Below are 27574 nucleotides of genomic sequence, written 5' to 3'. Positions count from 1 at the left end.
TTTTTTTCGAAGAGATGTCTGAGATTTATAAAAGCGTGATCATTGTGAGAACGGTAGTTCACTAGACTACACTGCCCTCGAAAAAGCCTCGCGATAAAAAATGATAGATTTTTGCATTTTTTTTAGGGATCTTAGATTTTGTTTAGTATATCATTCGTCTAAAATTTGAAAAACACATTGAGAGAATCTAAGGCATATAATAGGCCATATAGTGGCTGCGTTGTATGATTGATATTATCATAACATCCGATCCAACTTGATATGGACAAGATGTAGTTTGAAGTAATTAAGTAATATAACAATGATTTTGTGTTTCAGAAAGAGTCACATACATATAATTTTTGTTTTTGTGGATGTGAATGCGCCATGGCATTTAAAATGTAAGAAAGCATCATTTTGGAAGTCACTGCTGTAGCCTCAAGCACACTTTCCCATCTAGTCACCGAGAAATAAATTAAATAACTTGCTGCGGTGTCACGTTCTGCGTCCAATCATCAATCAATTTTTCATTAATTAGCTGAAACTGATTTTGGAGTGGATGGCGAGCGAGCAGGTAAATGGAGACCTTGAGGCTTACTTGTAGTAGCATTCTCATCACGATTAGCCACATCTGCGCCAAGATTCAATTTTTGTTTCGCCCAGAGTCAGGATTTGAAGTCAATGGTATTAACTTCTCACTAATTTGACCGAGTGCGTCGTTTTCTACGTTTATTCAGCAGCTCAATCAAGACCCCGTACCACATGAGAATAATAACACCGAATGGAGAAAATCTACAATCTAAGCGAAAGTTTAGTAAGCAGTAAACATGGTAAACAAGTAAGACGAAATACACCCGGAAAACACAGTGGTTTTTTTAAGGAAAAGAAAGAAAGAAAGAAAGAAAAAGAAAGAAAGAAAGAAAGAAAGAAAGAAAGAAAGAAAGAAAGGAAGGAAGAAAGAAAGAAAAAAGAAAAAAAGAGGAACAATTATTCCAAACGAAATGTGAGCTGTAAAAAGGCCACCGAACACGTCTGCGTTCCGAATAAACCGCATTTTGCTCATTTTTTGAAAATGTGAATGAAAAGTAACTTCTTGGGGGGCCGGGGCGCACAGTGCCAGCACTTTTTGAAGCGCTGGTAAAGTGCCTTTTTTACGAAAGAACCTCCCCCCCACGACCGTGTACTGCGCCCCTTTCACCTGAAGAGGACCAATTTTAGGTGATACCACGTGCCCTTTCTCGTGTAAGTGCAAATTTTTATTTTATTTCATTTTTTTTGCAAAATGCCCCCTCTCGAACGTGTTCTGTTCTTTCACCTAAGAAGGTCCCGATTTGCGTCTGAGCAAGTGGCCCATTGCCTTTTTGTAAATGCCATTTCTCGAATTAGCATGATTAGTGCCCCTTTTTAACCAAGAAAAGTGCCCCTCACGAACGTGTTCTGTGCCCCTTTAACCTGAGGACCAATTTTGCGTGTTAAAGAGTTGCAATTTGAAAAAAAACAATATTCTAATATTTATATGTTACTACAAAACTTTAAAGGATCATATGCGTGGGGTAGATAAGCAGAGGCGTATAGATTTTTCACGACCAAGAAAAATAAAGAGAAAAGGAAAGAGAGAAGGGTGAAATATGATATTATTTGCTGATAGTTGTCATAATCTATCTATCACAAAATTTGGATTTTCGTTATAAAATTTACGTGATACGACATATCTAGCCCCTCACAATTTTGGCCCATTACGCCACTGCTAATATGTCATTTTTCTTTGTTTTCGAAAGAAAAAGTGCCCCTTTTCCCCTGTGCCCCCACTTTCAACTTCGCTCCACCGCCCCTTGTTTAAATTAATTGAAACAAAATACCCAATATAACAGTTTTAGATGATTGTAAGCCTTTATTTCGGAGTAAAGGCCAAATCAGTTTCGAATCGTAGTCAATCGTACGATTGCTATGACGATCGATATAGGTCTTGAATTCACTTGATATCATATGTATAGTCACACATTTGAACAAAGGTATTCGCACGATGATTTACAACATTACGCAGGAAGATATTCCATGTCTCAATATCAGCATCAAATTCTACTATGTTTTACTCCAAAAGTGGTTCGCAGACCACTCGCACAGTGCATAACGCCGGTGTTAATTTAGCACCAGTCTGTAATCTATATCGGTCCACTCCAGAGAGGTGTTGAGACAACACCAATTAGAGAATCAAACCGATATTGGTTTAACACTAGTTTGTTATGCATAAATGCCAAATTGGTGTTAGCCTAACGCCAAACCGGCGCACCGCGGCGTTGTTTCAACACCTTTTTGTTGTGGTCCGATTAGATACCAGGTTGGCATGGTTAGTGTTTAATTAACACCAGCGTTTTTGCAGGGAATGTGTGCGATGGCCTTAAAACAAAATAATCGTTTGATTTCTGCAACATCAAAATATTTTGATATGTCGAGGCTTTCTAAAATTATCAAATTTTATACTTGATTTCAGCCTAAAAGATGCAACGCGGTTGATTTTTAGGAAGCATAAATATCACAATCAATAACCCCTGTATTTTTCATGAGAAAGCATGTAGAGTTATTGATCGACAATATGGTTCTGGGAGAAATATGTTTTTCCCATTAGCATTAAAGCATGAAATGTGAACCAATTTACACAGTCAACAGTATCCGAATTATCATTTTAAACAAGAATTTGGTATTAAAACAACAGCTTGCATTAAATCAGAAATTGAATTTAGCAGAGTGAATTTGATTTTGCAATTTAATTAAGATGGTAATTTTGCTCATTGAACAGATGATACATGCATTCAACATGAGATTTAAATTAAGGAGCTGTGCAGCTCCCAGTATGTTATCATTTATTTATTTTTGACGAGGGGTCTGAGCTTCATATTAGTCAAAAGCACTCTTTGACCCGTTAAATCACTATCTCAATTAGATCTGACTTTCCAATTCCATACAAACTATTTTTCACCCAATTGAAGTGCAGAGTGGGATGGTGGCCTTTGCCCCTACAAGCTATTTTTTTAAAATATAGAGTGTAGTATAAGTACAGCATAGTAATTTGTCCTCCCTAAAATATCACTGCACCATTCACACCCATACTTAAAAGGAAATATATTGCATTGGGTGGGGATTTTTCTTGGTTGGGGGGGGGGGGCTTCTGGTGACATGACATTTGCTCCTGCGACAATTACTCAGGGCTTTATTTCGTCTAAGATATAGGTTAGGGTTAGAATAGGGTTCTATGTTCGGTTTAGTGTTAAACCAAGGGTTGAAGGTGGTCTTTCCATTAGTGTGTGGAATTCAGAGTGGAGCAACAATTGTCATGAGAAATGCATTTCAATACCCAATGAGACCACAACACAAATTAAAATTAAGCAAGAGTGCTAAATGTTGATAGAACATTTTTTTATTGCCTTCCTTCTCTCCAATCCCTTACATGCATTCTCATGCATTCGATTGTTATATCCCACTTCTTCAAAGAAAATAATACAAAAGAAGACATCATATAACACAAACAAATATATTTATGCATAATACCAAGTATGCAAAATAGATTTTCTTGGTATTGTTTAAAATTCAGACTCATATACAAGTATACAAGTTAACATGAATTATTGAACATGGACAAAATTGGGTCCTGTTACATAAAGAGATGCAATCAATTTTACAAGTAAAGTCAGTGGCAAACCATAGTTACAATCGATTGTAAATAATGATAGAATCTCCTTGGTGTTACAGGCCCTGAAACATGAGACACAATAACCCATATTCTGAAGTCGGCTTTAACTTAGACCATGGTCTAACTCTGTGCTAAAATTATGGGAAGCCAAAAGTGTCAAAATTAAATTAAGTTGTATGTTTCTTATGTTTACTGTGCTCTTTCCTGATTCATTGATGGTGAAGACAACCATCTATTTATACTTCCTAGACCATTATGAATGATTTGAGAGCCAAATTATCTGAAATATATCTCCTCTACTGTTAGTGATTTATGTAACAATTGGCTATCCATACATACACCACAACTTTAAACCCGAGTTTAAGTTAAACCCGACTTCAGAATACGGGCTATTGGGTGGTATTCTGAAAATCAAACCTAGTCTGAACTAGAATGTTAGACCACACTTTTATGGAATGCTGGGTTTTATGATACTTCTTCACTCCTTTTGACAAACCAACGAGTAATTCATTAAAATTCACAATATTTCCTATTCTTCTCAATTCATGACTCGAAACCGATGTTTTGACAACTTTCTGATGTTGTAACTGGTGAGTTGGCAAATGGCACTCCATAAAAGTGTGCTCTTAAGTTAACCAGGGGTTATCATCTAACCCATTGCGATCAGAATATCACCTACTGGGTTTTGCTATGTACCCAATATGAATTAAGGTTCATACATTTACATTGACATACCATAATAAAGACCTTGGTTCCAAAAGCTAAAAAAAAATCTTTATTTCATACAAAATATGCATTTCTTGACCAGATTTTGTACACACATTCATGGAAGATGAATATAAAATCATGTGTTCCTCATGATTACTCTTAAAATCAATGTTAATTCTTTTGTTCAAAGATATTTCACTCCCTTAATAACAACCTGATATGAATAACTTTATTGTTTTCATTAAAAGTGGATTTTGTACCCTCTGGAACCAAGTTCTTCAATATATTTTACAAGCACAATCTCTACACGTGACTCTGTATTTGTTACACCATAGGTCAAGGGTCAATAGAGTATGAAGGACCAACAATGTCTTCAATCTCAAATATAAGGACTGTCTTGATATGAAATGCTGAAGTAACTTTTTTTTAATGACAACCTTGAACATTTACTACAGTCTCATACATGTACCAAGTACAATAATTTGTTTGGTTTCTCACTTACTCAATGTAGAGCCTTGGTGGTACATCATGAATTCTTTTCTCAAGCATGGAGGTTACCTCTAAATCTAGGGCATGCATTATTCCTTAAATCATGGACACAATGTTTTTGCCATCTTTAGGAAAATGAGTTAAAATAAAAAAATTACTCATTCAATGAATTATGAATAAAACCAAAGCATACATGTACTGTGATAAATGATTTGTGCTAATATCTCAATATCATTGTCAATAGTTAAATGAATTCTGAGGAAACTGCACCCGAAGAAAAGAATAATCATTGTGAAAAACTACCATATCAGGGCGCGTGGGGGGTGCGCTTCAAATCCTCGATTACAGTCATGTCATAATTCTAACAAAACTAGAATAGCATAAGCTGTAAGAACAAACAGAAACTATGTGTTTGACCTATTACGAACACATAGTTTCTGTTTCTAATCAAGCTCTTTTTATCTTTGGCAGATTTTAACCTGACTACTTGGACATTATCATTGATGTTTGCAATGAGGCAACCTGATCCTTTTTAGTCCTCTTAGAGGGACATTTTGATGAGGATTAATGCTTTTTTTCTCAGGTCTATAATACCTCTATATTTTTCAAATCCAGTTCTACTTTATTTTCTGGTCAGAACCCATGTGTAGCACTCTATAATATAAATCTACTCACAGTAACAGGTTAACAAATTGAATGGAAGAATACAAGCACACATCTTAGGAATAATCAAGGGAGCATTTCGCCAAGCAATTTGTCAATGATTCTCACTGATAGGTGTTACAAGCTACTGAAATCCACACAAATGATTGGCTAGAAGCAGATTTGTGTGTGAAAATCACTAACAGAAAGCCAAGTGAAACACTCCCTGGGTCTATGACAGCATTCTAATACCTGTCTTCAAACAATGAGTTGAAAAATTATGCTGTGGAGAGTATTTGAAATTCTAAATCCGAGATTGGAAGATGACTATGCTGGGTATTACACAAAGAGTGAAATAATAATAATAATGTACATTTACATAGCGCTTATTACAGTAGTTTCTAAGCGCGAAGTCTGAAATTAATGTAAGTAATATGCACAATATTCCAAATACAATCTCCTTGTTAGATTGTACAATAAAGCATTCCTCCCCCTATGTCATCAATATGGTGATGTGCAGGATGAAAGCAACTAGGAGTTTAAGAGAGACTTTCCTCTATGTGAAACATCCCCAGGGATGTATGTATGCCATTCACATAGTATAATCATAAGCACAAAATGGTTACATTAAGTTACAATGAATACATACAAAACAATTTTTCTTCAAATGGTCTAGGGTTTACAGGAGCATGTTCCACAAAATGTATGATTGATTGAAATCTGACTGAAATTTCAGTCAATCTTAGGAGGCATTGCGAGAAACATGCAATCAATCGCAAGTAAAATTCAGGTCCCAAATATTGCTATCAATCTAAAATTTACAATCAATTGTTGGTCTGCTTTTTGTATCAGGAAGTAGAAATTCATTTGCTATATAGTGAGTCTGAAAAGTAGGAACTGATGCATGTATTTGCAATAAATTACAAGTAATTTTTGTGAAACACCACCCCAAAAATGTGTATAAATTCCAACATCTCCTTTGAGGAAAGACGATCATGAAATACTTTACCAACAAATAAAAACATTACAAGGACTACATGATTATCTTCTTTTGATCTCCAAAGGAACAGACAGCAATATATGTATGGAGCTAGAAGGACATTAAATTCATTTAATGTATTTAAAGTCCTTCTGGCACCAAATGGATGATTTTACTAAACACAATTTGTGTATTTGCCTCGTGACTCATCTTGACATTAACTTCCTTCAGGATTCGCATATATAACAAACATTCACTTTTCTTAGAGGTAAATAATATGGAATATATTTCATCTCATCAGTAAGCTAGAAAATGCTTTCATCTCGTCAAATTTCATAAATTCAAATTATTATCAGCCACGTCTTTCATACTGCAATTATCCCCCCATCCTGCTTACCTGCCATTTATATGTTACACTCTGAAAAGTAAATGATTCACAATGCAAACATTAATTGGTGTTTTAAACCATTGACTGTCAGAAATAGAGATTTTTCTATTAAGTTTCAGGCTTATAACATTATTTCAATATTAGAAAAAAATTTACAATTCTTTTTAAAAGAGAGATAGTATGTCATGGTCTTAATGGCACAGTCACATTTCCCCTTTGACTTGCCATACAGCTGCCGTAGGGGAAATATGACTGAAGCACTAGTCATCCGAAAATTCTTGCATGTTCATAATAAGCTGCAATGTCGACCAGACAGATATAGCTAATAATTCTATGACTTTTCTACCCATTCTCTGCATTCAGGAATTATCAAGATCGTATGAAAAATACAAAATATGTATTTGAATTCAGCACCTGAACCTTTACAGTATGTTGCAATACATCAATCATCGACTAGATAATCGTCAAATAAGCAGTGAGCATGGTGTTACTTTATTTACCTCACTTTTATGTCTTGTAGCAATATTTCAACCCTAACAGTAAATAGTCAATAAGAAAAAAAATCAGCAATCAGTGAGCAGATCATATTTTTCTTCTTATTGCTGTTGAAATATTACAGCAATGTTGTGCGTCATTTAATTTCTCTGCCTAATATAAATATAGGCACATATAGTTTAATCCTACATAGATAAGCGGCAAGTGATTAAAGGTTCAAATTCAATTTTGAATTCAAAAGCAAACTTCAAAAGTGTAATTCAAAAATGAAACGTTTGAGTAGCATCAACTACAAAATTGAAACTACATTTAATCATAGAATTGTAAAATTGGTCCAACACACAGCTGAAAGTTTTTCTAGGAACACTTGCTTGAAGCTAGGAGAATTCCAATCATTTCAGAATTCAAGAGGGATTGAAGAGCAATCACTATCAGTTTACATTGCAGCTTTGTTTTCTTTATATATATACTTCAATATTATGTTTGCTCTGCATTGCTTAGATTAATAAAAACATTACACATGTCATTCAAACATCACATGACCTTCAAATCTGGCATATTTGCAAAATTAACACTCTTATCACAAAGATGAAAATATCTGTTTGGTGAAGAGTCTATTGAATCCTGGACCTGTCATGGAAATGGTTGTGATTTATTTGAATTAATCTTATTCATGGAAAGCCTCGAAGGCACATACACTATCCGTCATACAAAGAAACCAATTGGTCAGATCAATGACGTGTACATGTACATCTTCTGCAATCTCTTATGAATTCTGTAATCAAGCAGCTGTCATGATACATGTAGGTTGCAATTGTTGCTTTCATGCAAAATATATAGTAACTAAAATGTCCCAAACTGTCACATGACCAATTGTAATGTTTGGTGACATTTCCTTACAACATCCACAGAAAACCAATTATGGTATCTTTGGCTTTCCATAGTTAGGTTTTCTTCCAAAGAAGGGGAAATTTAAATGAATAATATTCACCTGAAAATTTCAGTGTCATGTTCCACAAGTGTAAATTCTTTGATGGAATATAAAACCAGAATACAGGTTAGAGTGGAGCAAAACATCTGAATCAAAATTACACACTGGATTGCATCACATCCACACCATATCTTGAACTCCACCCACAGAAAACTTGCATATTCCCATTGATGGTAATGCCAGAAGAGCAAATCAGAGAGGAATAAAAAAAGTCCTCCCATTTCCTACCTAGTGGAAGGCTAAGGTTAGCGGGTAACTTGTAGCTCTTTCCTCACTTATAAAGTAGTATGAACATCTGCCGTTCATATGGCAACAAATTTATATTCTGAAATACTGCATGTTACTCAATCCTATATATCTATGGAGGGAAGGGTTAGGGTTATGACCTCTGATGCTTGATGAATCTGTAGACAAGAAAGAGACTGGCTGCAAAGGCTCCGAGACCTAGACCAACCTTGATCCAGCGATGGGTCCCTTCTTCTGGGATTCCTTTCAGATGCCTGATGGAAAACAATACAAAATATTATCTCATCAATATATAACAGTATATGCTATCAGGTTTGTATTAAAGACAATATATCATCAATACATGAATCCTTTATATGTGACCTACATGGGAATGGATTCAAACGCGGCACATCACCATATCAACACATGTATCATGTATTAATATCTTACTTAAAACTGTTAATAAGGACTAACATCTCATCATTTTCATATCAGTACATGCATATGGATGAATCATATTCCCAATGACATCTCAATTCCTGCATTTTGTATAAGAATTCATGATGGTAAGGTCCAAGGGGGTACAGGTATATAAGCATATTAGTGAATGATATAGAGAACTAATAAAATATTACTTTTTTATACATGCTAGCCTAACACTGATATCAACTACAAATGATAATATGTTTGAGCACACAAAGTATTATCAGGTGTCAGAATCAAACAAAGTTTCCAGGTAGAAACAAGAGTGTACTCAGGAAGTATAATCAAAAGAAAACTCTACAAGAATGTAAAACCAGGGCTTACTATATCATATATGTAAACGCCTGAGAAAGTTCACACACAAAAATTTCACTTCTGGCTACCAAACAACTTCATAACATTCATAAAGAGTACAAATAAAATACATGAATGTACCACATATTAAGGAAGTTACTAAATGGAAAGACAAATCATCATCTAAAAAATTATCTCTCAAACCCCTTTCGAAGATAAACATCATGCCAAATGGACACTTTGATAACTATTTTTAAAATTAAACAGTCAAGGGCATGTCTGATGCATGTCAAGTATTTGTATTCAGAATATGGGAGTTCATCTCAGAGCATGCAAGCAAGAGGCAACTTTTTTCAATTATCTCTAAATGTCAAAATATTCAAGATCAGTCGATATCAAAAAAGTTATTGAAAGTAAATCATAATGGTGGATATGGTGTCCTCAAATTTCACATGCATGTTATGGGTTTAGAACTAAGATGACATGTTCATACGATAAGTTTCAATAAGACAAGTACTAAAGAATATATAATCTCAATACAATAACCATGCAGCTTGTTATGTACTAATTGGATCCAAGAGGATGTGGGAGGGTGGTATATCACCTTAACAGAAAAATAGCAGAGAAAATAAATGGGAACCTGACAAAAATGACATCTTATATAGCCTAAATGAAAGAGACATTTTTACTTTTGAGCCTCCACATGATATTGAAATTTGTACCCCTTCTTTTTGCTTGATAATAAAAATGTATTTTAATAACTTCATGAATGAATATCCGACCTCTCTTATCCGGACACGTTGGGACCAGCACCAATCCGGATAAGGGATTTATCCGGATCTGGGAGACCCAATATTAAATACACGCAGCTGCGTGGACACCGGCGGTAGCTACACTATTGTAGTGGGCGTATAGTAAAGACAATATTCACTGCAGAGTCAGTGCAAATTATAGGCAATGTTTTTATGGAAATTAAATCGATCGCTTGCCAAAACTCTTGGATAATTTACCTGCTAAAATGACTGAGTTGCAAGTATACATCAAGCATACCTCGAAAGAAAGACTTGATGAAACCAAGTTTTAAAATTAGATCATCGCGGCGGCTATCGCAGCTTCGCAATGTCAGCCATTGTTACACTGACTGTAGGCTTAAACATGATAGATGGCGCTGTCCGTATTGAGGCCTAAAGTTAGCTAGCAAGACATGTGTTGTTTTTCCCGCGAAGCAAAAAGAGAAACGTGATGAAATGTTTGCGCTGCACCCTGATTTACTGGAAATTATCATTCCTAAATTTTTTTTGGTGATTTGGGTGAGATATTTTGATGAAAAATATGTTTGGTGTAGGGTGACTATGTTGGGAAATATATGTAATCAAAGTGAGTTTACGTATAGGATTGAGTTTAGATTGAAATCTCATTTTCTCACGTACCGGTACTAGATTAAAAATAAATAAAAAATCTCTGCAAGTGTGCGTCAGGATAATAGAGATCCGGATAAGGGGAGGCCGGATATGAGAGGTCGGACTAATGGAATGGCATATGATACATGAGTGTTTTCATACATCCCTTATTTCTATTTATAATTTCAACAATCCCCGTCTTATATCTAGCAATCTGTACAAGTTAGTTATGTTTACATTTTTTGATAATGAAGTTTAATTGTCTCCAAACATGAAGATCACAAGAGCATGTAGTAATGTTAAAGAGAAAAGGCTAGGACAAGGGAACAGTATCATAAGAAGTTGGGAGCATAATATGAATGCAAGTAACACCAAACAGAATACTGAATATTTGTTTATTAGATTAATGACTTGATGCTGAGAAAAAAAGAGCGAATTAAAAACCCTTCTATGAAAATGATAGTTCATGCGCCTAGAAATAACTGAAGAAAACAAAACAAAGTACTACAAATGGGAAAGCAAATGATACAGGGGCAAGTTCTGCAGCCATAATGGTGGATTAACCGGACATCACATGACATGTCTAAAACTGGGCAATAGAGGGAGCAAGACCAGTAAAACAACATGACAAACTAATAGAGGCAAGGCAAGATAACCTGAAACTGGCACTGGAGCCCCAGAATTTCTCTCGCACCCAGAATATGGCTGGGTGGTCGACTAGAACAGACATCCCTTTCACCACGCTGCTTATGAATCATCAAAGGATACGATAGGGTGTACAGGTTTAGAGAGAAAAAAAAATGAAGCAGGAGGGAGGTGGAAAATGTAAACATTTATAGATAGACAACAGACAGAATAGAGAGAAAGCAGAGAATAAAAGAACAAGTGAGAGTGAGAAAAGGAGAGAAAGAAGTAGAGAGTCGGAGATAGAGAGGGAGGGGTGAATGAGGGGGCAGGGAGGGGAGAAAGAGATAGGGAGAAAGTGGGAAAGACAGGTAGACAGAAAAAGAGAGAGGGGGGGGAGTTCAGTGGAGGTAGAGAGAAGGAGAAAGTTATATCAAATTAAAAGAAGTAAGTAAAGCAAGAAGGGACCAATAATCAGGAAATGATGATTGATGGAGAAAATGAAGAAAAAGATATAGAGACATTTGTTACTAGAGTTTCAACTGGTCATCAAAATATTTCAAACTTCCTACAGTTCTTCACAGTGAGTTGACAAGTGTTCATGGGTAAAATTAAAAAAGAAAGGATCTTTCATCTACTCATTCTTAGGAAGTACTACTTTACTACTATTCTTAATGCATAGTGAGAAAATGGTTGCAGAGTGTATGGAATCATAGAGCAATCATTCTCAAGCACATGCAATTTATAATGAACTCCACAATCGTAAAAAGTGTTGTCTTTTTGAATGTCAGAATGATGCATGAAATAGTCTAATTACATAATACATGAATCAACAACTTCAAATAAAAAGATGCTGCTTGTAAAAACAAAGAAATCTGGCTTGTAATCCTGAAGAAAATCAGAAGAGGAATGGAAATTGAAATCAAATCAAATCAAAATAATCTCCTGAGCATGGAATGCCTAGAATAGTTTGCGCTGAAGATGAGGCTAATCCTTCTTCTCAACCGTAATAATCCCAAGGTACAGTAAACTGATTCTAATCAATACTTAGTGATAGAGATAAATGTTTTTTTTTTTTTGGGGGGTGGAGAGGGGCAGAGAGTACTTACGGATAAGCGGCAAGAGTAGCCAGTTTGATGTAGATATCCTTGTTTGGTCTTCCTACACTGCTGAATGTCTGGGGTGGCGGGAGACCGTAATGGGTACAGAACTGAGCCGGTTGCAGAGGGTAGTCCTGTCGGGCCGGATGCTTATCACTCTTACCAGCTACCAGTAAACATGGTACACTGTTCCTCTCAAAGTGTTGCTACAATAAATATAATAATAATTATCGGTATCAGAACACATACTGACATAGCACTTAACATTCTCTTTAATATGTTAAAGAGAATGTAAAGAGAATATGTACTTACCTTCCTCTACCCTACTCTAGTTAGTTGTTCTTTTTTATGTTATTACTGTATATATATGTATATATACTTTTTTTTTCTTGCTTCTTATCTGCTTTTTTTTTCAATGCAGACGTTTAATTATATTGTATCATACATATTTTGTTGTTGTATCAAAGGTGATCTGTGCTTAACAAGCGTTGCTTCTATACAGACCACCTCTTTCCCATATTTTCGATATCTTTTTAGCTCATTGTCCATAAGCTTTTATTCCTGTTGTGTTTTTTCTTTTAACCTTATTGATATCGTACATGTATGCATTGTATTTTGGTTGTGGAAAGAAATAAATGAACTTGAACTTGAATATCAGAGATCTCTAAAGCACTCTTTAATAATGCAGCATTATAATTACACAGAGCACCTTTTATGCACTCTGAGCTTCAGTGAATAAATTACTGCCAAGTCCCTGTTTACCTCGCCTGATGTGGGTGCAGCACAGTATTGATAAATTCTTGCAGAATATGGTTAAAAATAAATACCAGTTGTGGTAACGATCTCAAAATGAGTTTGAACAGAATTCAATGAAATTACCACCAGTGTGTTGTATGTATAAATAAAAAAATATGTGCCAAAGAGCTCTGGAAGAATATGCATAATTGCTGAGAAATGAGCAAAATAAGCACTGAATTTTTCGAAGCAATATTAATAAACTGTCCCACATACGCGTTTCTGTGTTAATGATCATCAGAATTATCGATTTTTAGCTAAGATTTCACAAAGATAAGTTTACATTAGTGTACCAGATCTAGATCATAGATGTATGAAAATATTTGAACAATTAACCTTGATTTAATAGACTTTCTTGTGAAATGACTGTCTGCTGCAACAACAGTCTTTTACCTTCAAGAAATCAGGGTCAAAACCAACATAACCACAATCAAAGTGTAAGCAGAATTCATGTTATTGATTAAAATTTACTATTAACTAATTAATTGCATGCCATTTGCTTGAAAATCCAAAGGATAACAACAAGACCAATATAAATTTCAGAGCTTTTAAACTTTTTCAAAATGTAGTACGAGTGACATCAAAAACAAAAAAATTAAAAACAAAAATCAATATTCTGTTAAGATGGAATTTAAATTTTTTGCTTTTATCAGAACTATCCTGATGTCAGGATGGACATGTTTAACCCCAATAAGACAGGGGCTAATTCATTTTTCGCGATCTTTTTTTGACTGCTTCGCTCACTAACTTTTTACTTTCAAGTCTCGTGCAACTTGTGAGACCAAAATTGTGACCCCCAGGTACACGTTTCCGAAATTCACAACATTTTGTAAGTGCATGCAGACCCAAAGTTGCTCAAAAACCTGAATTTGTGTAGAAATCCAATGCAAATTGTGTTTTTAGCCAAAATTCATTTATGTATCATTATTTTTCCTTTTATTGATTAAAATCAATCAATTTCATCTTGTTTATGGTCAAAATAAAGTCCTTGACAATATTCATAGAAAAAACCGACAAAAAACAAAAAAACAAAGAAATACATAAGAAATTTAGAAAACAATAAAAATATGTCAGGAAAGAAATGTGATGATGAAATTTTTAAGGTAAATTTGATCAGATTCCTATAACGAGTCTGTGAACCAAAAATTAGCATTTTAGGGCATTATTTAGTTAATTAGAGCAAAGTTTTGATTTGTAGCATAAATTAGCATAATTAACTAGCAATGAGTTTTTCCACAGAATTTGATTGTATAGATTTGTAGACTGTGCCATGGGTAACATGGATGCCAATTTTTGACACGATCGAGCGATCGAAAGCCGAGATCATGGGGGGTGTGGAGAATCAGCCCCCCAGTATTGTTAGGCGTTGGAATAGCCCTGTCTATTTAGGGTTAAGTATGCTAACAGGGAATAATAACATTGGAAATTAAAAAAGACAAATTGTTCATAAAAAAATGAAATCCTACAAGTGCATATCAAATTGAAATAGTATTTAGCAGTCTTACCTTGTAAATCTTAGCACAGTATTCAAAGGTCCGTGGATCTGAGATATCATACATTAAGCATGCAACATCACATTCAAGCTCTTCTGAAGAAAGCTCATCTGAGAGACCAACATCAATTTCACGGAGCTAAGGGGAAAGAAAACAAATATACTTTTAATTTATAATGTGGGGCGTTTCAAGCCCGGGGAGGCGCATTTATTTGTATTCAATTCACTGAATTCAGCATTAATTTTGAATTCATTAAAACAGGTTTAAGGAATATCAAAAAAAGACATACAAGAAAATGAAAAATACCTAAATAAAAACATTACATAAACATCAAGCCAAAATTAATATTAAAAGTATGGTTGGTACAGAGAACAGAGAAGATTGATATAATCTAAGATACAAGAATGAATGGAAATTGGACATGCTCTGAAAAAATTGAAAGCTCATATGGATGCACATACCAGTATATATTTCTCTTGTCCATAGACCTGTACAGTGTTAATAGCATATGCTGATAGGTTATCTCTCATGATTACTGGTGAGTCAAGACTACGTTCAGTTAAACCCTGAAGGAATGCCGACTTGCCAGCTCCTCTTGGACCAATCACGTTACAACGGAAGACATTACGGGATGTTTGACGCTTTTGAAGATCTACCTTCTTGTCTCTTGTCACTATGAATAGAATAAAGAAGGGATAATGAAACAAGGTTTTGTTGGTGGTAAGCTTCTACAATAATCTGCATGAAAAGTTTTATTAATTACACTAACTTTAATTCCTTGACTTGCCTAAATATATTGATTCATCAGTACATCAAAATAGAGCCTTTGACTGGTGGTTAGTACTTGGTTTTAACAGTAATTTTGGAAATTCATCAGCATACCACTGAACCAATTTCATTTTCTGGATGAATTTATTCACCTGGCATATTCATTCCTTCTCTTTACTTGCATGTATTGCAAACTTAAACCATGAAGTACCAGAATGACTGACGGCATTCACCTTTTTAAAAGATAATTTTGAAAGGGAAGAATAACCTGACATGCGTACGTGATTCACATTATAAATCAACACAGTTCTGATGTTTTGAACATTACATTGTGGACCATTCTGCCATATTCACGAAGTTCCTATTTTAACTGAACATTAAAAAAATGATTGCAATACCAAATTCACTGGTTCCCTTAACATAAAGTTTAAGGATTGATTGTGGTGCCAATTTTACTAATGATCATGCCCAATAATCAAAGCAATCAATTTTAGAAATCACTATGGTTTATGTCAGTGAAATAATTATCCTTACCAATAATTGCTGAGAGCTGGTTTTCATGATCTGCCATTACATATCTGTATCCAAAGTAAGCTAAGAATTCCAACGTTCTCTGAATGTCCAGTAATGTGGTCAACCTGCAGACAAAATATGAGAAAACAATCTGAATTATTGTGTAGGATGATAACCATCAGGAACTTCAACAATTTCTGACTCTCCAAGATCTTTGGTTATTCATCATGTGTTGTCACTAAATGTTAATCTATAGACTTAATTCAATTTAAAGGCACAGAAATGCATGTCCATCATAGCTATGGGCTTGCAGACTCTGAAAAAAGACCAACCATTTGATAATGCAATGAATCAGATGGAAATGCTACATTAATCATCCTTCATTGGGAATCTTGAAACCCTGTGAAAGAATCAATGTCGAGGTTTCATGGTACACTGTGTATGTACTTACGTCCATTGCGATAGGTAACCATGTAACGTGATCCAACCCTTCTCGTTGGTGCATACCGTCATGTTGACATCAGGACCCCATGGCATCATGGGACATGTCTGGAATAACGTCTGTAACTCCGCTGGTGATAAGGCACCATCACGATCCTTTGAAGAAAATAAAAATGGATGATTAATTCCAAAGATTTTAATAAAAGTGAAAAATTAAATCCAAGCAGGATATCAGGATCAAAACGATCCAATGATGATAAAAATTGTTTTCAAAATGCCCTTGTACCATAATAAGAATGATTATTGATAATAGGTATCTAGAGCTTATCACAAAAATATCTCTGGGCACCTCAGAAAATAGAGAGAAAAAAGAAATAAATTTCAGCCAACAATTAATTTATACTTGTATAGTTGATCATTGAGGGAGCTGCTTATGCTAAAACAACTAACTATTTAGTGAACCAGTATGTTTTAACACAGATTTAAATATAACAAGAAATATTTAAATACTTATAATAAATTTAACAAGTGTTGCCACAAAAAAGAAACTATTTCATACTCCAGTGCCTCAATGAAAATGAAATAGATGGAAGAAAATGATCCTTACCTTGTCATATTTTTCAAAGTGAGATGTGAGGAACTGGTAGCCTAAATGACTCATTTCTGTCGAGCAACCTCTACCAACTCTCAACCTGATATATGAAAAAAGAATATCACATTCATAGAGATGGTATTTGTTGCTCGGTGATGGGTTTTGGTCAATTTGGATTGGCTTTGGTAACTATTGCCAATTAAAAATCTGCAAATCAATTCTTTTTTATGTACAAAACTATGTATTTTCAACCCTAGCACACAATATCATATCACATAATTCAGGCCAGTAAGAGGTACAATCAAGTCTATTTTCAGAACCTGCTAATTTGAATTTTCTCTAGCAAAATACTCAGCTGGCAAGCGGTGAATATGCACGACTTGCATTGTTAAATTTTTAAGCTTACAGGGTTTTGATTTGTAAATTTCACTTATAGCTTTGGTTATGGTTAATAAAGACACTTTCTTCCGCAATCTGTGCCGCAGACCATGGGCCTGTTTCACCAAACTTAACAATAAATTAAACTGTTGATTTGTAAGATTGATTGCACATGATCATCAATGTAACCAAACGTAAGAATCAGTCCTACAATTAAATGCCTAGCTTTGTGCTACTGGGCCCATAACTGAATTTGATCACTGTAGGAGTGAACTGACCTTGGTTGTAAGTATTCTGAGTTGAGTTTGAGTGAATCACTGTAACCAAACTTCCTAAGGACAGTCCATGTTGTCTCGTGTCTCCCTCGTTGAATGAATAGCGTATGAAGGAAGAGAAAACCTGAAGAGAGAAAGAAAATGATTGATTATTGGCAGTGGAAATAACTCGGGGGGTATTCAATAAAGCTGTTCGTAAGTTAAGAGTGACTTTAAGAACGACTGGTGATCCTTTTTTGTGGTAAAAGTATATTCATTGGCGATAGATTATGGTGTAAGAAAGGTTCACCAGTCATTCTTAAAGTCACTCTTAACTTACGAACAGCTTTATGAAACGGCCCACTGATCCATGGATATTCTTAAGACAATATAATCTACAAGTTTCATACAGAGAAAACCTGTACCTCAGTACTAATTGCCTAAGCTAATCAAGACTTTGTTGAGATAATAAGAGTCCATTGTCCTTGTCTTATTTTATTATGGTTAGTATCATTCATCATGATCATGATTGATAAAACATTCCTATCATTATCATTATCAAGATCACAATGATGATGATGGTGAACATCATCAAGTCTGGATTCCAATCAAGTTTAGTTAATCCTTATCAATAATTAGCATCTTAAAGTCACTTACAGCCAAATGCTGCTTGTAGACATTCAAAGTTTGAAACCATTTACAATAGTAATAAATTATACAGTTCTTTACATCACATTGTACTTGTAGGCAACTTGGTTCCATTGCAATGGGGACAGCCGAGATCTCACAGGCAGGGATGGGGGAGTTCCAACTTTCCTCATCCCTGGCTGTGGTATAACAAATCTGTTTAAGGTGAAATTAATGAAAGTAAAGTTCTACGGTGTTTACTTACCTATTTGAGTGAGTCCATTGTTCATAACGCCTTCTGGTATATTTTTCCTAACTACTGCTTTTACATCGTCTAAAGCCTGAGGCTGAAGTGGTGCATTGAAACATCTCCTCTGTAATTAAAAAAAAAAGAAATATAATCATTATCTGAAATATAATCAATGGGAGATGAATCATTATCAATGGATAAAAGCGATGTAAAAGAAAATGTTTCACCAACTTCGCTCTACTGACAATAATTAAAACAATTTGAAAAAGTCCTTACTTTTTATAACATCTGCAAACTAAGAAAAAAAATTCATCTACAAATTTATATTAAGATGATTTTTATTCTCTATGAAATAGGTTGAGATAAGAAGTGAAAAAAATGAACCTTGAGTGGAGAAATGTAATGACACATTTTCATTAGCTCCCCCTCCATTGATAATTGTTGATTAACTAGCATTCATAATATTTTCATATTCCCATTCTAGGTCAGAAATCTACATGTATAAAGCTCCTCCAAATGAGGTCTTGGGAAGTTAAATCATCCTAAAAACAATAGAAATAGAACTTACAGATTAACCCATTTGAGCCAGATTAACAATGGCAACAATCAAACCATAGCAAGACAAGAAATCAGAACAGCCCATCTGATTACTATGGCCTTTGGTTCATGCCTGCCACATGCAGCACACTCAGTGGCAGCGATGCTATTGACATATGACCTTATCAATTCCACAATGACATCAAATAGAGGGTAGGGCAAATCAATACAATGGGTACAGCAAATAAATATATTCATATAACTTTGCTAACCTGGAACAAGTTAAGTTCATAATCATTGAGAATACCATCATTGTCCAGGTCGCAGATGTTGAATATTCTACACAGCGCTCTCTTACACTCTGGTTTAAGTTCTTTGTCTTCCGCTGAATACAATGGTCCTGTTGGATGGAGGACCGCTTTCTGTGCGTAGTAGAATACTTCCGAGATGTTCTTCAGATTCCTTGCCGAACACTGATATAGGAGAATAAAAATGTGAATACCAGAAACTGGAATTAAGTTGCATGACATGGAGACAATATCAAAATAAGTGCACAGCGAATTGCGCACTTTATAGATGGAGAACACAACCCAAAACAAAGGTCAAATGATAACAACATTCTGGCTATTTAGACACAAGTATCCAATCACTACCAGGCTTAAAACGAAACACCATGCCCAAGCATACACATATTAAAATGGACCCTACACAATTAATCATCCAATCAATCATCATTTCAGAACACCCTAAAGTACCTAAACAATGCTTCAAACATTGAATTTTCATTCCTAATAGTGTATTACAAATACCCAGGCTATTGAAGATTCACGATATACTTTCTGATTTATGCCATTTAATACCCTTTTACACCACCAAAAAGAAAGCCATTTTTACTTGGTCTTGCATGAGCATGAAGCCCATCTGGTGTCCACCTTATGTTTTCAGTGGTTCCCACGGGTGTTCGCTAATCGCCATTATCCCGCTCAGAGGATTCACTCACTCATGCTCACAGATAATGTATAAACCTACTCCACTCCCTGGGGAATGCTGCCACTCACCTCTACACATGTCTCAATCTCTGCATAGTCGTTCATGATTGGAACCACCGTCTCCAAGCTGTTGGCGTCGGCTTGATCGGATTTGTTACCAACAATAATGACAGGTGTCAGGTGATCCGACCCTAAGGTATTCCGTACCAGAGGTAGCCAGTAATCTGTGATACTATCTATCGTGTCTTTATTGCTCACTGCATACACCACACATATCACATCAGCCTGGTGGGAGGGAATTGTAGAATAATAAAAGAGGGACCGTCAATTCTTTTTTTATGTATTCACAATATAATGCAATACATACAAACTGAACAAGCTAAAAATTCAAGCTGCACTAGTGCAGGAATTTTCCAAATTTGTGATACTATAAAGATGTACATGTATCATATCGATCTGGTGGGATGAAATTGTAGAACAAGGGAATTTTGTTTTCTTTTTCTGTAAAGGTATTTTTTTTCAAGCTGCTAACTCTAAATTACTTTTTAATTGAACCATATCAAATGTCATTTTTTTTGTTTTTTTTTAAATACAAATTTAGGCCTCTAATTAGGCAAAGACATTTTAATGTACTATTCTAATGGACACTTTCATTGGATTACCAGTGCACCAAGGCCTCAGGAAAAAAGGGCACTATTTTGGCATGCCTTGAGTTAATTCAAGCCATGCAAATTTGTAAGTATTCAAATTATAAATACATTTTTCTTAAACAAATTTTTTAATCAATCTTTATTATCTGATACATAACAGTGAAAAGGAATACTACTAATGTTGCCAATCTAAAGAATAAGTGCTGATCAAATAAAACTTCAAAATAACTAATTGTTCCAATGAGGTTAAACACATTCATACTACTTTGTACTGAAATGAAATAAGCATGTCATATACATGTACATGTATAAACAAATTTGAAATAAGATATATGAAAATTCATTCTAACTTACCCTGTCTATTTCTTCAAGGAGAATCTCATCACTTTGCTCTCGAGCTGTAGTAATGAAAGTGATACATTTTAAATAAAATGTTATTAAATGACAACATACATGTATAAAATATTGCATGATGGTAAATGCTCAATGAGTAAACAATGTTTCTGAGATATACTCTTAAGGCTCTATGGTTATTCCAAAGCCAGCTGGTATGTTATTTTATTTGGAAAGCAAAGTACTTAGTTGTTCACTAATTTTCATAGACTGATATAATCTTTGCTTATTAACCAAAGAAAAAAAAATCATATTGAAAGAAAATTAGTATACATGAAATGTTGTAAATAAATAAATCCCTTCAAATCAAATCAAAAAGAGTAATTTTACCTGAGAAATCTACGATATGGGTTGGAACCTTCTCAGGAGTAACATCCGGTGGTATCGTGATCTCCTCTGCTCTTGCTGGGACCTGTAACCAACAACATACAAGTAGTACAAGAGACTCTCTCATTAAACTGCTTGAAATAATGCAAGACTTTATAAATGAAAGAAATTAGGCAAGCAGAGTGGACTCAATCATTTTTATCATACTATATCAAGTAAAGTGACCAGGGCTTGATGCATGATAAAGTTAATGCTCATGTAAATATATCAGAGCAAAATATATTTCTTGCCAAATTGTAAGGGACATAATAAACATTACATTTACACTTCATTAAACCATGTGAAAGAGGGGGAAAGAACCCAGACTTTTCTCATTTTTTTTAGGGCAAGGCCAATGTGAGAGGCATTGAAACCAATCAATAGGGTATCGAAATCCAGGGCCTTGAATTAATTCAAACCCAGCTACATGTACATGTATTTTCTTACATCTTAGTATTTCGTATTCCAAATACTGCAAGTTTTCATAGAGCCCCCATGCATATTACCATTAGTTTTAATACAAAGCAAAAATAGGAATAAACAGAAAGAAAAAGAAAAAAGCCATGTAAAGAAACCTATTCCCATTATCTGATTATTTAAGTCCCATAATTCATGATGGAATCTTTCTTACCTCTTCTTCCGGGAATTCATCGCTGACAAGTGTCAAAATCAGAGATGTCTTGCCAACACCAGCTACAAAATAAACAGTGCAGATACAAAAAATGTATTGAATGTTAATATCAAACACAGCTCAATTCTTTTGACCAATTCTGGTACATGTATGTCTGTATCGAGCGGTATTGTTACTATCCGATACTCATTATATTGTAAATCTTGAATTCTAGCCTAACGTTCATATACATGTATTTCTAATTTACAGGATATCAGAAATCCTAAAATTCTGATTTCTTGGCTAACTCTTACCATTTCCAGAACTATTCCTTTTTTCTTTACTTTTATTTGTTATTTTTATGAATGAGTTTTTGTAATCTCAATTCTCATATCTGTCAAGATTGAAAATAAATATGGAACTGACTTGAATTCATTTTTTTTTCATCATACAGTAATAACGGTACATGTACAGTTGTACATAAATTCCCCAACTCCACAAAACAAATTTGACTACTGGTATACTTTGAACAAATAAATGTAAAAGGGTACGAATGCTTGAGATCAATTGAACTGCATGAAAACCCAAGTGGAAGTAAAATGACAAAAATAATGTTAAAATTCACAAAAACTATGTAACAAAACCAAGTCAAAGCACACTGTATACATGTACCTACATGAAACATTCAATAGTTTAACACATGATGAATATTTCTGGTCTTGACAACCTTTAACTAGCCCAAGGTTTACTTCCCCCCTCAAAAGGAAGCAAATAATACAAAAGAATTCAAGTTCATTCGTGCAGAGCAATGAGCCTGTATGGGACTCCTCGGATAAGGATTAAGTGGTTCCCATTCAGTATGGAAGAAACTTCCTTTTTCCCCAAAGTTCTGAAAAGTGCATTGATCTATTCAATTGAGACTTTATTACAACTGATAGAAAATATGAAAATTAATCTAGAACTGACCTTTTGTACAAATTTTATATATGGCTGAAATATATTGAAAAAGCAGGAATTCAGCCTTTTATCTGAGAAGTGGCATTCATGATAGATTTAAAGGGAGCAAGTTATAATCAATCATTTCTAGATACTTACCATCTCCCAAAAGGAGAATGCGGACATCTCTTCTGCCATACATGGTATCACTGTCCCACTTGACTTATGACACTTAAGAATTACTGCTCGATATACATGGAAATGCACATGACCTGGAAAAAAAATGGTTACATGTAGTTTGTAGGACATGTTCTACAATTTCATACTTATGCCAAGGATATATAAGTGACTAAATCACCCTCCGTACAAAATACATGTGAAGAATTTCATTCTGACCAAATCAATCTCACTAGTAAATTTTAGCAGTCTTTACTTAGTCTTCAAAATGGGAACTACGTGTAAAACATTAAATGATGAAACAGAGACTGAAGCTTAAGTTAGAGGGAAGGCTGGACTTGCATCAGTGCATGAAGAACTTTGCATCATCATATTCATAATCCAAATTTTGCATCAATTTTTCTGATAATCCCTAGATCTAAACTTTTTCAAAGCATATTGAAAGGGGATCCAAATTCAAACATCAATGAGTAGAAAATCAGACAGATATTAAGAACACAACAACCTTTAATTAGCCGAAATCACAGAATTGACCGTCCGATCATCAGTCATAAGACTAATGTTAAAAAGAGCTCAACTTTTCTGTAACGATCACACAAATCCTAAAATAAAACAATCCATGGTCGTATGCAGTGAGGGGGGGGGATTCCCCCAAAATTTTGAAAATTTAAATTTTTTTACTGAAGAACTGAAGTCACCAAAATTATGCGCCAAATCCTTTAATTTAACTTGACAAAATGCATACACTGTAATGCCCCAGTGACAAGCTTGGTCGCTTTGCTCCCTCCTCGCTTTTTTTTGAAAAGTTTACGCGTGCTATCTCCCAGGCTCAGCCCCCAGCGAGAAACCTGAAATTTCTGCTCATGAAAAGATCTAGATCTACTCCTGCAGTAAATCCATTACAGTTGTATGTCCCGACGATCAATTTTAGAAAGTAATTTGGAAAAAATTAATACAAGCGAAGTTTCATCAATTTTTCGTACAAAATGTAGGGAAATATTATAAAGAACAAAATAGAAGATGATTGCAACTATTGAATTCATATTTAGTGTGATCCAAAGACAAAAGAAAAGGCTTCAAGTTCAACAATAAGTCAATTTTTGAATTAAGTCACAAGTGTCTGGACACCCGACCCCCAATCTATTCCTATTAAAAATCCTAATAATTAGCTTTAGTTTGACTTTGAGACAGAATGAGAGTTTGGCGACTCTGACCATTCCCCAAAACTAAAAGCACAGCCACAGAATAGAGAAAATGTTAAGATGACGACTATCTGGGTGTAGAGTCAGTGCATGACTGCACTGCACTGATGACATGTAATGCCGACTACCAATATGCATAAGCCAATGTGATTTCCCCCGCAATTTCCCTCTCCATTCATTCACTCACGTTGCACGCTGGTCCAACGGCCTACGTCTCCGTACGCCTACCGTTGCGTTACGGCTACCGCGACCAGGCACGTAATGCAATGGCATGCACACACACCTTCCCAACAAACTCGGTTATGAAGCATTTATGCAATACATGCTCTTAAAATTGTGACAGGAAATGTGTAAAATATTCAGAAATGTACACTAATCGATAATTTTATGACATGAATTCCTAATTTTACAAGAAAATTTATATCGAATATAAACTTACGTGACTCCGCGCAAAACCGGAACAGAGTTCAATGAGCATGCGCAGATTTACCAATTGCAAAATATAATAATGCAATGAAAATTTGGCATGTCTGACAGAGGGGGAGAGAGGAGACTAGAGGGAGAAGAGGAAGAAAAAGAAGAAAACAAACGCGAAAGTGCTCACAAAGTCATCGGCCTATCTATACCTACCTGATTTAAAAAAAGAATAAACCTGCTATCGAATATTAATTTAATGTGGCATACATTATTTCAATATCTATTTATTTGTCATATGCTTTGTTAAAATAATAAGCTCATCTTTTGTATTACATGATATAGGCCTGTAGGCCTATGGAACAACATTTTGAGTAAAAATTATTCTTACAAAGTATGCTTAATAATATAGTATTCATCGTATAATACCATTCAGTCTAGATATCGTATTGTTGTTAGAACTTGTACTGAACTTGTACTATACTTTGGCTAAACACTTCTTTATCCAAAGGGTTGTCAATCAATGGAATAAACTCCCACATGCAGTCCACAATTGAGGCACCAACACTCCTGCAATTTAAGACACAATTATCAAAATTGGGTTTTTAAATGGGCTCTAAGAGCCTCCTTAACCCTGCCACACTCATCTGTACACCTTCGTCGTGAAGACAGTGAGATGTGGCCATCAAGGTAACTTCAAGGTAACTATATTTTGGCCATACTGACATAAAATTCCCGAAATCTTCTGGGAGGGGAGGAGCAGGCCGGGCCAGTATAAACATGCATGTGAATAGCTTGAGTCCTATAGTTAAATACATATTAGCTTATAAAAAAAAGATTAAGCTTATTGTTATCATATTATTACTACTATTATTATTGTTATCTATTAAAGAATAAAATTTTTGTGCACTAAGCGCGAGCTGAAATTCCTCGGTATAAATTGTTAGATGTCAATGAACAGCGCTCAAACATGTGAGCACAAAGCGAGCTGGTTTTGGATTTTTTTGGAAATTTTAAGCACATTTTTTTATTGTTAGCAGAATACATATGAACTTGAGGAACATTCATTTATTTTAAATAATAATTGGCATATTCTCAAAGAAATGTGTGTCGCCGTAAACAAAATATGTAGCGCCTTATAATCATCACCTTCAAAATCACCATCATCATCATCATCATAATCATTATTATCATCATCAACACCACCATAACCATGCATCATCATCTTCATCATTCAATGGCGTAACAGGCGGGGGGTAAACAGCCTCCTGGCGGATTTCACTAGGGGAAAAACGGAGAAAAGGGAGGGAGAAAGAAGCTATAGGGAAAGGGATGGAAAGGAGAAAAAGAGGAAAGGAGGAGAAGGAAAAGGGAAAAGTGAAAAGAATTATTAAGAAAGAAGACATAAAAATGGAAAACGGAAGGGAAATGGGAAAGGGAAGTGAACGAAAGAACGTGTGAGAAAGAACAAATCATTTCGAAATAGGCCTACTAATACCTTAGCATGATTAGTAAGAAAGGAAATACATATTAAAAGCTGACAAAATAGCAAACGAAAGCGGAATATTAAGGTAGAATGGAATGAGGCAAGAGAAAAAAGAATAATAACACGACCGGGATGCCGAGGATTGAAAATAAGGAATAGCAAAAATTATTTAATGCAATAATGGTCGCAATCAGGACAAAAAAATGTCCCTAGCCAAATCCTTCTGTTATTCCTTATACAGTGCGTATCAAAAAAAGTTTACACTTTGAAAAATCCTTGTCAAATTATACATTTTTAATATCCTGAAGATTTTTCCACATTTTAACATTGGTACAGATCCGTTTAAACTATTGACGATATAACTGTCTAAAAATATTTCCGCTTGAGTGAGCACCATTCACTTTTGAAAAGTTAGTGAAAAATGATTTGCGCAGAACTATGAAATAGTTATGCGAATAAAAGTAAACCTTAATCATGAAGAACATGTGGAATTTAGCTAGTAAAATTGATTTGAAGATATCTTTTACATTTTTAAACTTGTTTCCTTATCCAAAACACTTCGAAGAGAGCATTGCGCCCCCACCCCACTCCCCCACACACCAAGGTCACCGTGACGATATCATTGCTTTACACTGAGCTGTGATTTACATGAAATGGCATAGCTTGATTTTCATTTTGTTAATCAATATCAAGCTCGGAAAAAGTGTGCATAACAAGTATTTAATTAAAAATGAAATGTAAACCCACTTTAAATGATAAAAACTTGGTGAAAAAATGCTGGAGATGTCTGATATAAACTTTTGTTCAGATTCAGTTATGTCCTCAGATCCAGATGGCACAAAAAAGGTAAAGGTTGTACTTACTAAGTGTTGAAATTTCAATTTGGGTGGCAAAATTGTTGCAAAATGCTTGAATGTATCCGTTTTATTTCAATTGACTCAAAGTTCAAGGGAAATGTATGAGAAATGTTTCGCAGGGTAAGTTTGATTTTGCCCTTTCCCCTTTACACAGCGTGAAAACGAGCATTTCTGCGCAAACAGATTTCTGCGAGCTTTACAAAAATGGACAGTGCTCACTCAAGTGGAACATTCTGTCAAAACTTTTACTTTCATTGGATAGATGAGACCCAAACCCAAGATTATACGTGAAAAAATTACACACATGATACATATTTTTTAATTCCCAGGGCTTTTTCAAAGTGTAATCTTTTTTTTG

At 34.9% G+C, this 27574-nt stretch overlaps 1 protein-coding gene across 2 annotated transcripts; it reads right to left on the bottom strand.

Annotated features, from left to right (window-relative positions):
* Window positions 1-4482: 4482 nt before the first annotated feature.
* On the bottom strand, window positions 4483-24960 carry LOC121422254 (mitochondrial Rho GTPase 1-A-like). 2 transcript variants are annotated; one of them, XM_041617165.1, is made up of 17 exons: window positions 24899-24960; window positions 23240-23352; window positions 22166-22227; window positions 21499-21580; window positions 21130-21173; window positions 20195-20410; window positions 19409-19609; window positions 18615-18723; window positions 17747-17867; window positions 17106-17190; window positions 16509-16654; window positions 16079-16182; window positions 15238-15449; window positions 14789-14914; window positions 12498-12694; window positions 11421-11507; window positions 4483-8859 (listed from the first exon to the last, which is right to left on the bottom strand). In XM_041617165.1, the coding sequence occupies exons 2-17, from the start codon at window positions 23280-23282 to the stop codon at window positions 8739-8741; spliced, it is 1956 nt and encodes a 651-aa protein (XP_041473099.1). In that variant the 5' UTR covers window positions 23283-23352; window positions 24899-24960; the 3' UTR covers window positions 4483-8738. The 2 variants fall into 2 exon arrangements, with proteins under 2 accessions (XP_041473099.1, XP_041473100.1); XM_041617166.1 differs by lacking the exons at window positions 11421-11507; window positions 24899-24960.
* Window positions 24961-27574: the final 2614 nt, after the last annotated feature.

The sequence above is a fragment of the Lytechinus variegatus genome, chromosome 10, assembly GCF_018143015.1.
Source record: "Lytechinus variegatus isolate NC3 chromosome 10, Lvar_3.0, whole genome shotgun sequence".
Classification (NCBI taxonomy): Eukaryota; Metazoa; Echinodermata; class Echinoidea; order Temnopleuroida; family Toxopneustidae; genus Lytechinus; species Lytechinus variegatus.
The sequence above is the reverse complement of the archived record's forward strand: the minus strand, read 5'-3'. Positions and strand labels throughout refer to the sequence as shown.

What these genes read in the sequence shown, in the direction of transcription:
- LOC121422254 (XM_041617165.1), bottom strand. Translation starts at nt 23,282, where the DNA reads ATGTATGGCAGAAGAGATGTCCGCATTCTCCTTTTGGGAGATG. An exon ending in ATGAATTCCCGGAAGAAGAG is followed by an intron (nt 21,581 to 22,165) that starts GTAAGAAAGATT and finishes TGTTGGTTACAG; the next exon opens with GTCCCAGCAAGAGCAGAGGA. An exon ending in ACTTTGAAAAATATGACAAG is followed by an intron (nt 16,655 to 17,105) that starts GTAAGGATCATT and finishes TTTTCTTCAAAG; the next exon opens with GATCGTGATGGTGCCTTATC.